General features: G+C 37.2%; 1 protein-coding gene across 3 annotated transcripts in view; it reads left to right on the top strand.

Moving 5' to 3' along the window:
• The window catches only part of SNCAIP (synuclein alpha interacting protein), a 95,826-nt gene that overhangs the window by 48,685 nt on the left and 34,241 nt on the right, over positions 1-12,900 (top strand). For 2 of the 3 annotated variants that reach the window (XM_053474018.1, XM_053474028.1), the window contains exons 3-4: positions 4,485-4,591; positions 11,491-11,563. In XM_053474018.1, the coding sequence (XP_053329993.1) occupies positions 4,532-4,591; positions 11,491-11,563 (133 nt within the window). In that variant the 5' untranslated portion in view covers positions 4,485-4,531. Of the gene's footprint in view, positions 1-2,521; positions 2,546-4,484; positions 4,592-11,490; positions 11,564-12,900 lie in introns of those variants that run through there. The other variant, XM_053474023.1, reaches the window with a different exon arrangement.

Raw genomic sequence — 12,900 nt, 5'->3', positions numbered from 1 at the left:
TTTTCCAAATGTTAAACATAAAATTCTATATACCATTGATTGCTATTAAATCAGGGAGCCAGGAGCATGGGGGGGGGGAAGGCTGGGATGCATTATTAAGTCTCAGGGGGCAGAGTGGCATATAGGGGGTATAAGGCATATCTGGGGGGCAGAGTGGCAAATAGGAGGGTATAAGGCATATCTGGGGGGCAGAGTGGCAAGACAGGGGGCAGATGTGCATAACTGGGGGCAGGTTGTCAAAAGGAAATCAAAACAAGAAATGCATTTTTCTCAATTATTTTATTAAATGTGAAAAAATAGTTTACATGTGAATTAATATTTACTGGTAAAACTTTTTTCTATAGGGTCGTCTTATATTCAGGCATTTTCTTTTTTTGTAATTACCGTAATATTCAAATTTGGGGTCATCTTATAATCGAGCAAATGCGGTACATTACCGTCCTATTGTGTTACATATACAACCAACATATATTGTAATATATATATATATACACACACATATACATATCAGATGACTGGCCAGACACATTACATTATCTGAGCTGTCATTATTTAACACTGCAACACTTCATTCATCTGTGTTACTAGCACAAGAACCAAATCGCTGCCAACATTTTTGTTTGTATTCTAAGGGAAAAAAATGTCAGCAAACCTTCCAAAACCACTTTAACTTTGGATAATATAAAATGCCAAGCAGCAGTTTATTAACATTTAATGCTTTTTTTTTTTTTTTTTTAATACAAGAGCCTATTTGGAGTAAAATATATAGTATGTGTTTTCACTTAGTTACCAGTCTGGTATATCCATTAATCAGCCCCACTGAGAATTCTTCATGACTACACTTGTGCCGAGAACACAAATCAATCTGTTTTTGAATCACTAAATCTGAAGCAGTTTGCAAATGAAGTGTTTTTGTATATTGCCTGTGTCGTATTGACGGTGGATATAGGAATTGCTTCCATAAGGTTTGGCCTGTTATATCCCGATGGATGGTAGCGAAAGAAAAATAGTATCAATTTGCCAACAAATCTACATCCCAATGTCTTCTGTTCGTAGCTTGGGCTTGGGTCCTAATAGGTGTTTCTGGAATTTTTGCTATGGTATAACTACAGCCAGTGGTGTATTTACCTTTGGGGCTGCCCTAGGCCCGACCTTCCTCCCCGGTTAGCATCCATTAAAGGGCTCACAACGCCTTTAAGACACAAAAATGGCACTGTGTTTTAAAGGACACAGCGTAAAAAGGTTAGTTGGGGAGATCAAAAATCCCCCATTCATTGTGCAGTGGGACACTGGGGTTTTTTATCATCCAAGGGGGCTATCTGCTCCCTTGATTTTATAGAAGGGACTACCGCCCCTCGTTTTAGGCCTAGGTCAGGAGACATCACTTACTACAGCACAACACTAGGTATTGTTTATTACTCACACTTCCTTTGTTGTTGAAATGTTGTTTCTTGCCAGTCCCCGGGATTCTGTAAACATATATAAGGAGTCTCACCGAGATTTAATCACAATTCTTCTTATTATTTATATTATATATTTGCTAAACTATGATTCTACTCATATCAGGCACAGTCTCTGTAGCCTAGGCCTCAGAACCAGCATTGGGGCGAGAATCGGGATATGATGTCATATGCTAACACTCAGCACAGAAAAAGATGGCTGGTACATCTAAATAAACCTGAATACACCACTGGACCTGATCACAATTTACAAATATATCGACCTTCAAGGGAAAGTCTTTATCACGTGGGCACTGCAGATAACAGGAAGCCACTTATTACGATTAGTGGAAGATCTTAAACAAAGGATGTCCTGACCACAAGTAGTCTGAAGGCTGTTAATAACAAAGTAGTTTTTTTTCTATCCTTAACATAATACATTTAGGGGGCATTGAACTCAATGGACTGTTTCTGTGCTACCTTCCTATAAATATACATAAAGAAATACAAATCCCGGCAAGTTTTTCCTCCAAAAAGGAGCCAGACAGGCATTGAAGTGCAGATGTAAAGGACAATTTTCTCCAATTCCAAAATGTTTCAAATTTAGCAAATAAGTCCCATAGCCGTTGACATTAATGTTTTGAAGGCACATGGGCAAATTCTCAGGAAGATGAGAATACTATTTTTTACATTTTAATTGGATCAATGAGCACAGGCTTGAGAACATTTGATTAAAAAGTGCATATTTTTGTTGTGATTTACTTTTAAAAATTCTCAGACTACCATACGTTAGTCCAGGGAGTGTTCCTCCCCAGAAACAACTTAACAATACCTTTACAATTGCGCTCATTCAGAATATTGCATTTTTAGCCTAAAAAATGTAGCTTGACGAGTGTAAGTATTTTAGGAATCAAACTCCACCTATATGACATTCAGTTGGAGAAAGCTAGCATTGAGCATGTTTTCTATTCTGGTAACGGTTGCTTTTTGCTCAAATTGCCTGTTTATGGCATTGATAAATCATTTTCCTTTTCTCCTCTTGCTCAATTACTTCTGTTTTGGCAAACTTTTTGTATAACTGCACATTCGTCTTCATGAAGAAACCTGTAAGTCATAAAATTCTTACAATTTCCTGTTTATAGTATTTATTTAAGTAAATTCTGTATTACAATCTGAAATGTGACTGTTTCTCATACTTTTAGCAGCATGTTTTGTATCACCTTGACCATTTTTACTTATAAGAGCAATTTGTTTCCATTGTGAAGCAGTTCGTGATTGCCTGCAAATACAACCTCATAGCTGATAAAAAGTTATGTCTACCCCATTGTTAAGTTGCTGATTGATTCAGGGCAGGTTACAAAGATATCTCCCTCTTATAGGGCAGTGGCTTCAGGATGGGTGGGGCTAGCCTTGCGCTAAGGCGTGGTTAGTTTTGCGTGGAGGCAGGGTTAGCTCCAGATAGCCTTAAATGGGCTGGGAGTGGTCATAGCCAAACGCCACTCCCCTGCACAAGTGAAAAGTCAGCATGAGGCTAGGTTTCCACTTGGGTTTTTGTCCTGCGTTTTTTTCTTGATGAAAAACGCCAAGAAAACTGCCACTGCATTCTCCTGCGTTTTGGCGTTTTTTCTGGCGTTTTAGCTTTTCTGTGGAAATTGCTTTTTTTGACCAGCCTTTACAAGTTAGAAGTTTCACAAGTATCTGCCCTCTCCTGATGTCATTTCCTTGGTAGAGTTCTACTTAAACGCCCCGGCTGACCCTTTTGTCTCTTTTCTGTGGTTTGTAAGGCATGCTTTATTCTGGATGTCTGCTCCTCTAGGAAGATTGGCCCTAAATGATGGTGCAAATTGTTTGCTGTTGCTTTTGGCACGCAGGATCCAGTTGGTTTGTTTGTAATGGCATGTTTGTTCCCAATTGTGTAAAATTCAATATGAACTTTGTTTTGTGTGAAACTGTTTGTTTCCAGCCTATTTCTCGTAGGACACACAGATACTGGGTCCATCCTCTGCATTGTAACTGTGGAAAAAAACGCCATAAAAAACACCAAGGCAAAAAACTCACATGGCTTTTTCATGGCGTTTTTTCTCTCCCATAGACTTCTATTGGAGAGAAACGCCAAGATTTCCTTGCAAAAAACGCAAGTGTCAACATGCTGCGATTCTGAAAAACTGCCACAGAGCCCAAAAAAGAAGAAAAACGCCAAAGAGGACTGAAAAAATGCCAAACAGAAAAACGCCAAGTGGATATGGCATTGTGCGATTTCCTATTGAAAAACAGCTAACATCTGGCTGCAGCGTTTTTTCACTAAAAAAACGCCGTGTGGCTGAATTGGCGTTTTTATGGGCGTTTTTAGCAAAAAAAAACCCAAGTGGAAACCTAGCCTGAGACTCAGGGAAGTGGGACTTCACCTGGAGACTCCGGGCCAAACACAGAGGATCCAAGGTTGGCTTATTGGATAAGTCACAGATCTTAAACCAAATATCTCTAAGCACTAATTAACAAACAACAACAAAAAACACAAGTTGTTTTGAATAAATTCATTAAATTATGGTAAATGTCATGAAAGCAATAGTTCCCCATAACAAATTGGTTGTGATTGCAAAAATGAGTGATGGTGGAGGGTTGAATTTGGTTTTTATAATACATAGTTAAAGCGGTCACTTTATTGAATGAACTATACATTATACAGGGCTGCCAGGGATGGCCCTTTATAATGCACAATAAACTCCATGATTTGAAACCACAACCCTCTCGCCAGCTCTTTGATTTCTGAGTAAAACCTAAAGGCTTCCCTTGCTGGTCTTTCATCTAAGTCAAGAACGTCTGGGTCATGTTATGCTCAATTAAGCAACTCGGTAAAATATTTTTTTACAACCATAAAAAGCTATTTTAGCTTGAAAACAAACAATTATCCTTTTATTCTTTCCTTCATGCAACACTAATGCTCAGCATGGGGCAAGGAATACTGCCCCTGTTATAAGCTTAATTATTCTAACACTAGACCTCACAAAGTACAACATCACTGATCAGTTTAATGTCTTTTTACAGGTCTGTAAAAATCTTCAGTGTCCTCCCAGAAAAATGCACATTGAAGAATGATGGAAGCTCCTGAATACCTTGACTTGGATGAAATTGATTTTACTGATGATATATCTGTAAGTATATTGTCACCGAGTGTATTTAAAGGTTATATTTATTTTACTGTAGTGAATTGGTATAATCTGGTCTAAAATGCTAGTATACCGTTATAGTACTTGGCCACTACCATGCTTTCTCAATCAGATGCATGCATTACATACATAATTACCAATTTCCGTTGGTCCCACCTTGGACATTGGACCATGTGCAGTGACACTCCTGCAATCTGTAGGGGGTGGCATAATTTAATCACACTCCACTCACGTTGGCACCAGTTGTAATAAACAGGGCATTTTATGGGACAGCTAAAACATAAGAATATTTTTGTGCCAAATTCGGGACTGTTTGTAGCTATGTACAAGATACCCCAAACAAAGATGCTGATTTTATAGCCAACAGAAACTAACTCGCCCTTTCCTACCTCCATTTGTTATTCAATTCCTATTGATAATAGGGGCCATCTCTGCTGGGAGGTAATCACAGATATTAACAACCTTGAACAACAAAAGTAACCCGAAGAAGCCTGGTAGTCTCATCCCTGGTTATCATGCCTTAATTAGTTTGCGGTACATTTGGTCAAATCTATCACCTAAACAGTGTTTAAGCACACAGGACAGCTGTGTAAAGAATTAAAAAAAGATCAGTTCTTTATAATTACAAATAAGCAATTTGCACGAGGAAGAGGTTTTAAATGCTAACAGCAAATTATTCTTAATTGTGTCAATTAATTAACCTATGTGGAAATGAGCAAACAGTGTTTGGGAATAGGCAAAGCCAGTAGATTAGTTCTTCTTTTGATCTATATTTATACTTCCACAATGTTTATCTCTATTTTTTGACCGTCTCCTAAATTATATTACACGGTATTTAGGTAATTGGATCTCTCCGGTTCTAAATAAAATTATAATTCTAATTTAGGTTGTTACTATTGGCAAAAACTACAAGACAGCCTGTAAGACATTACAGAGCAGGGCAAGGCAACCTTAGACTAACAGCTGGAAGATTGTCGGTTGCCATGAGAGTCCACAGAACGTTTTCCAGAGGAGGCCAAAGCCAAGAGGTTATTTATAATGATACATTTTGGTTGAAAATGTAAAGGCTGGTCTTATCACCATAGTGATTAAAGCACCATGCAGCCCCACCAGAGAAGAATGCATATTAAATTGCTTTTTAAGTACGACCCTCACCGTTATCCAGTTGTCACGCCAGTTTTAGGCTGCTTGTAGCAGCCAATTGCTTGCAGCAAAGCTGCCCTATTAAAATCAGCGTAAGCGCTTTCTGTGCACGAATTCTCGTTACAAGAGCTGGTTGGCAGGGAGTATATCATTACAAGCCAAGGATTGGCGGGTGGGATAGAGGAAATAAATAGTGGGGATTCCGTTGAGGGGTTATATGTTAATTATCATCTCCCTTCTTCAGAATCCCCACTAAGAATGTGTGCGCACAGCCCATCTGGCAGCCATGTTTGCAGCTTTCATTTGTACGCTGGCTTACTAGTGCGTATGGCGGCTGGAGTGTCACCTTTAGCTGCTATGGTGATAAGCCCGCTTTAAAAATGCACACCAAAATTGGTCTTTTAAAACAACTTCCAACTTTCACTCCTCCTTGGTTTTTTTTAGTCTCAGAACTTTCAAAATAATATGAAAGAATGACTGCATATACCGGTACTTATATGATGCTATCCCAGTCAGTATATACACACGTGCTAGAATGTCTGCGTAGGTGTCTGAATGTGCTTTTGATACTTTCATACATAATTCAAGCTCTATGTCCAGTAGGTTGACCAGATGGTTCCCTTTTTATGAGAAAAAGCATCGTAAAGGGCAGCAATATTATGGAGTAAACCTATTTTCTACAAGCCTGAATTGAGCCATATGGCTACCATACTATAGAGGTCCTGTTATATTCACCTTATGTGTGCTGTTAAAATGAATTTAAATGAGGCATGGGCAAAGCTGAGCTTCCTTTTTTTTTGAGTCTTTCCCCAACTCTACTTAATTTTTCCCACGAATGCGTAAGCAGGAAAAGCCTTTTTTATGTGTTAAAAGGTGGTTTCTGTTTTCCTCCAATTGACACGTCACCTTCTATGACTTCCTGTATAAAGTGCCCATTGTTTTCAGACAGAGGCTTAGTCTGTTCATGAAATATTATAACAGCAAATACCTCTTTGCAGCACTGGAACATTATGCAGAACGAACAGCAAATTTGTAAAAGAGAGTTATTGCCTCTTTACTAGTCTCTCATAATTCCTCTTTTACTCCTTGTATTAGCTTGGACCCATTAAAGAACAGATTGTTGAAAGAGAGGAAAAAGCTGTTGCTACATTTCCACACAGCGCACATGTTTACCCTTTGACTCCTGCAAAGAAGGACCATAATACTGTTTCCGAAACAGTAATTCTTTATAATTTCTATAATATTGTAAAGGTGCTGTTCTACCTACTCCTAGACAAAGAATCAACAGATAGGAACCATTCAGCACATCTAGTTTATGATGCAAAGATTCAAACCTTAATCAGTCCTCGTCTTAGATTCTTATATTACTGTGTTAAACTCTACCACTTCTGCTGGGAGGATGGTACACTTATCTACCACCTTCACAATAAGCAAACAGTGTATTGAAAAGACAATTGCTAGTTCTGTTGCTTCCCAAAATAAATAATCCTTCCCTCTTTCATATTTTTTTTGCTAGGAACATTTAATTGTAATGTGACATGAAAGCAGGCTCTGATATGCTGTTACATAAAAACATTAACTATGAAGCTGTTAGGTGTTCATTATGGATGGGGTCTGGCCAGGTTTCTAGATAATTCTTATGCCAGAATCTCCCATAAAAAGAGAGATTATCTAATATACATATATATATTTACATGGCATATTCTATGCATGGGGGTCATGAAATAAGCACAAGGTGCTTGGGCAGAAGAGACGCAGCAATAAGAAGAGCACGAGTGCGAATAAGCAAGAGTGAATTAACTTCACTGCCTCTTGGCTCCAGAGCATAGTGCCCAGTTATATGTATAGGGAGTCTAATCCTATTCTTTAAGAGCAACCTGGTTATAGAAATCAGCCATGGTTTTTAAACACCCCAAGCAGTTGCTTGTGGCTGCTGTCCACTTGCTAGTATCTCATGGGCAATACAGTTGTTGAATAGGCTATAAAGAATGTCTCTTATGTGGCATTCCTCTACCTTACTGTTACTGCTCTTGCCACATTGCACACTGACATGGAGGGGGTCTGGGGGTTCATCCCACCCAGTTTGTTAAAACATGGGCACTGGAAGCAACTATCTTGTTTTTCTAATACAAGTGGCCATTCTAAATACATAGGAATTAATATGGAGTTGGTCCCCCTTGCAGCTATAGCAACTTCCATTCTACTATGAAAGCTTTCCACGAGATTTTGGAGTGTTCTGTGGGAATGTTTGCCAATTCATCCAGTAGAGCATTTATGAGGTCAGACACTGATGTTGGACGGGAAGCCCTGGCTCGCAATCTCTGTTCCAGTTCATCCCAAAGATGTTCGATGGGGTTGAGGTCAGGGCTCTGTAGGGGCCAGTCATGTGCTCCCACACCAAACTCATCCAACCATGACTTTATAGACCCTGCTTTGTGCACTGGGGCACAGCCATGCTGAAGTTGGACATTCACTTATTATTATGCCTATTTACTATTGCCAGTTATGTAAGTAGGTAATTTTGTTGCAGGTTACTTTCATATGTCCTTCTTTTTTCATCGTATTTACTTACTATGTGTTGAATAGCAATGGCATTTCTAGCAGTTACGCCTTTATGAGAAAGTATGCTGTGATTTAAAATTATCCACAGCAAGTGGGCACAAAACCTATTTTTGTTTCCGCCATTTAGAAATAATTAGCCAGCTGATCATGCAAAAGAAAACAGAGGTTACAGAAACGAAAATACTGTCAATAATCGCAGTTACATAGTTACACACTTTTAGAAACATTACCAGCTAACAGTGATATAATTTGATCATAAACTCTTGGCAGATGTTCTAGTAATAGCCGTAGTTCCACAGCAACAATCCTGATGCTCCTTAGCTGAACCTGAAATTTAAATAAGGTTATGGTTTTGCTAAAAAAATGACTCCCTTTTGTATTATTGCATTTTTATTCTTGACTTTGGAATGATGAAGATGGAATCCTGGGTCATGAGAACTTTATGTAAAATGTTCTTAAATTTTATAGCCAAAAAAGACACAACAAAAATAATATACAGATGTAACCTGTGGGCTGTACTGTTGTGTCCGCCAACATATTCCAATGTTCCTATTAGGGTTGAATAATTTTCTAAAAGGTACATTCTCTAGGGCCATATTTTCAATAAGGTAGACCAACTATGTGTTTACTAAGAACTAATTCTTCACCGCCTACAATTTTTTTGTTTTATTCACTTTTTTTATTCAATTTTGGTTGCTTGAAATGCATGTTTTTTGTTTTATAGTTTTATCACTCGCAATTCCAATCAAAAAGTATGCTAATCCCAAATGAGGGGGAGGGTTGTAAGAAATTTTTGTATTGAATTGATTTTTAAAACAGGTTTGGCATTTTCCCCAACTTTAAAAGATCCAATTCATGTACACTGTGATATCACCTACAACTCTGGTCACAAATTGGCAGCAGTATGACATCATACAAAGCACTGCTCACATTAAGTGACTTAAATTGTCATATCCTGGGACATTCTTCCCACTGGGCATCTGATCTCCTTCCCATTTTGTCTTCCCCCACCATGGACGCTTAGCTTTTTGGAAGTCACAGGACATTTTCTGGGGCTACCAACCACCACGTTAAAAGGAGGATCTGAAACAACCCATTGTTTAAACATACTGTAAAGTAATCTAAACAGGATTTGCTGAACTTTTCTGTTAAAAATATATTGTGGTTTTCTATTCCTTTAAGATATTTAAAACTGTGCTCGGAAAATTGCCGTCTTTGTTCTGTATTTTAGCTATAGTTTCCCTTTAATCTTACCCAAAAGACAATTTAATATCCAATAAAAGGACAAAGAACAAAGAGATACGGCTCTATGCTGGAACAAGACACCAAGACATTACCAGTGACTTCTTTATTGTGGTTGAATTATTCATTTTTACAGTCCCATTTTCTATTTTCACAATGTGCTGGAAATAGCTCTTCACTTGTAAGGTTTCTGCATGTTTTTGGAGAGGCTTTGTTTTTATTTTCCACATTTGTTGTTGACTTGCATGTTTTAGATGACATTTAAAAAATGTTTTCGGTCTTTGCCTTACACAACATTGTGGTTGTTAAGGAATTTGAAATAACGCCCTTCGCGGACCGTGTTAATATTACTTAATGTTTTTGTAATGATGTGAGTGGAAATCTAGAGACACATGACACATAGATTATTAAACCACAGTTATTTAAACCAACATTTCAGATTCATTTAGGAAGCTATATAAATGGGAGTGCCTATATTTATGTAGCCAACCAATTATTTATACATTGTTATCTTTAAATGTTAAGTACATTTAAATTAGATAGATAGATAGTGATCCCTGCCGCCGCCGCCGCTTCTTGCTCTTTCACACACTATATCAATTTAAGAATGCAGGGTGTTCAACCACCAAAAATAACAAATCCAAAAAATGTGTGAATGCAACACACCCTTCGAAATATGTGCAAAATGCTAAATGTATACCAGGAAAATGTCTTATTTATATGCACAATCCAAGCACAAATGGGAATAAAAGAATACATGAAATAAGTTATGACCATGATGATTTTGATACGGTACAGGGGTTTATAAGGAGGTGCGCTCTGGATATTTTTATTATGCAATTGGTAAACAGGACATTATATATATATATATATATATATATATATATATATATATATATATATATATACATATATATATATATATATTTATATATATATATAAAACATAACAATTTGGACTTGCAGAAACAAAAGGATTGGATGGTTCTGCACAAAGGAGTTTTTAATCTTTAAAAACTATTAACCTATTATTGTCAGATTGTCCGTTTAAAACAATACATGGTATGTATGGTTAACCCTCTTTAGAAAGCTATGACTAGTGCCTCCTGTAAGACAGCAATTGACAGGTCCATGTGGACAAAGCATAAATATTATCCATGCAAAAGGATCACTAAACCCAGCAAACAGAAAAATACTTTGATAATTGTTATATGTATTTTTAACTTTTCTTTTCATATCTGGTGTATAACATTGTAATGTAATTTATTGTTAATAATATATATAAAACAGAAACTATAACCTATTCCTTTTAAAACTGTTTCTTGTTAAAGTAAAAATAGACCGAGTCTAAATTTGGGCTGTACAAAAATATATCTTGCTGTTCGTTGGAGCCCAGGGGCATAAGGTTTTGATGATACAGATTTGTTAGTCTAACGTCATTCCCTGATATTATAGTATTTTATATACACAGTGTCATATATCTGAATGTAAACTCACAGAGTAAATGGAACCAGACACTGAATTATGTTTAATGAATACGTTTACATTTGCTTCCTGAATTTCAATTTTAGGGATTTCTTTCCTAATTATTACAACATACACAATGTTTAATTTTATAGTATTAGTGGATACTATATCCCCCTCACATCTGAAAAAGATTGAAATAAACTAAATGTCCCCCATGTGGACTGTTTAACTCTTTAAATGCTTTGGGATTTCCATGGATGACATAATAGGGCATCTACGATGTTGGGAGAAGCAGCAGATATCCCTCAGAGGTCATTCTCCACATGAGATGGAGTTGGCGGCAACGGTTTAACGTTTTGGATCTTGCTACTTTTTTCATACACTAATATAATATAATACTTAATTTGACTAATATATTTGGAAATATATTAAACGTAATAATCTTTTTTTTTTCATTTTGTGTCTTCTAGTATTCGATAACATCCCTTAAAACAATCCCAGAGCTATGCAGAAGATGTGATGCAACAAATGAAGACAGATCTGGTATGAATGTTTCCATATGGGCTCACTTCTGACATTACCTGAAGAGCTTAACATGTTTTTCACAAACCTGTATATCTTGTGATATGTTGCATAACTTGAACTTGAATACAGCCGTTTCTTGAGAACAAGGGCAGGAAATTATTTTCTAATTGTCTGATATGGCCAGCTGTAGTAACGCGTAATTTACTAATGGAATGGGTGCCTTTTAAACAATCCCACACGATATAGGGATAGACACATTGGAGAGTGGAATTAAGTATGATAGTTTTTTAAATTATTCTCTGGAGTCTCACTCACAGCAAGAACATTGGGTTATTTGTGCATATATAACAATCCTAGTTTGAAATTAAGAAACTCTGTATCTTGATGAGTCAATCTCTTGTTTCTCAAACTATTATTAAACCATTGGCCCCATGCATGTCTGCTCAGCATAAGTGGTTTTGTTGTTTCTCTGCTCATCATAAGTGGATTTGTTGTTTAACAACACGTTGAGCATTCCTACTCTCTGATCCGACTACCTGGACCCCAGTTTTTATTATACTTATATGTGGCTGGATTTCTGGCAGATATTACTAGGTTGCTGTACCTAACAATGCCCAATCAAACAACAGTAAAGGAAGACCCAGTAAAATATAATAAAAGAATCGCTGTAATCTTATCCAGGCAAATGATTGGTAAAGTAAGATGGTCTTCCACAAATTTACCCACAACTATCAACGTTTAGATTATAGATCCTTTAACTAACTTTTTGTTGTACAGTATACTAATATCCTCCTGAACATGATTTGACCACGTCTGCAATACACTTCTGTCACGGTCAGGACTACTTGCCAAGCCGTGACTGTGTGGAGAGCATGGGCATGAAGGGGTTAATAGCACCAGGCCTCTGGATTTACTAACTAGACCCCTTAACAAGGTATAAGTTACACCAAATTAACCCCCAAATCCTGCCTGTATCCCCCCAGGTAGTCTGCCACCACTCACGATTTTGATACCGGATTCGTGAGAAATCCGAATTAGAACATCAATCACTATATATCTATCTATATATATCAACCCACCCCGGGAAAACAACATATATATATATCCTGTAGAACTCAATAACAATACGGTAACGTGTTATCCTCTCTTAGGGTTTGTGGATATCGATACTAGAGCCCAAAGACAGACTTAGATTTTGAATATTTTAATAACAAAAAGACAAAGATTACACAGTGCCAGAATTACAAAAAACAAGACATACAAAATAAAAGTAAAACAGCAAACAGTTCTTAAAAGCAATAGGACTTAAACACAGGACCCGCACTCACGAGTTTCTCCAATAAGCAGGCCTGTGG

The sequence above is a fragment of the Spea bombifrons genome, chromosome 1 (genome assembly GCF_027358695.1).
Source record: "Spea bombifrons isolate aSpeBom1 chromosome 1, aSpeBom1.2.pri, whole genome shotgun sequence".
NCBI classification, from domain to species: domain Eukaryota; kingdom Metazoa; phylum Chordata; class Amphibia; order Anura; family Pelobatidae; genus Spea; species Spea bombifrons.
This window is presented reverse-complemented; position numbering and strand designations above follow the sequence as displayed.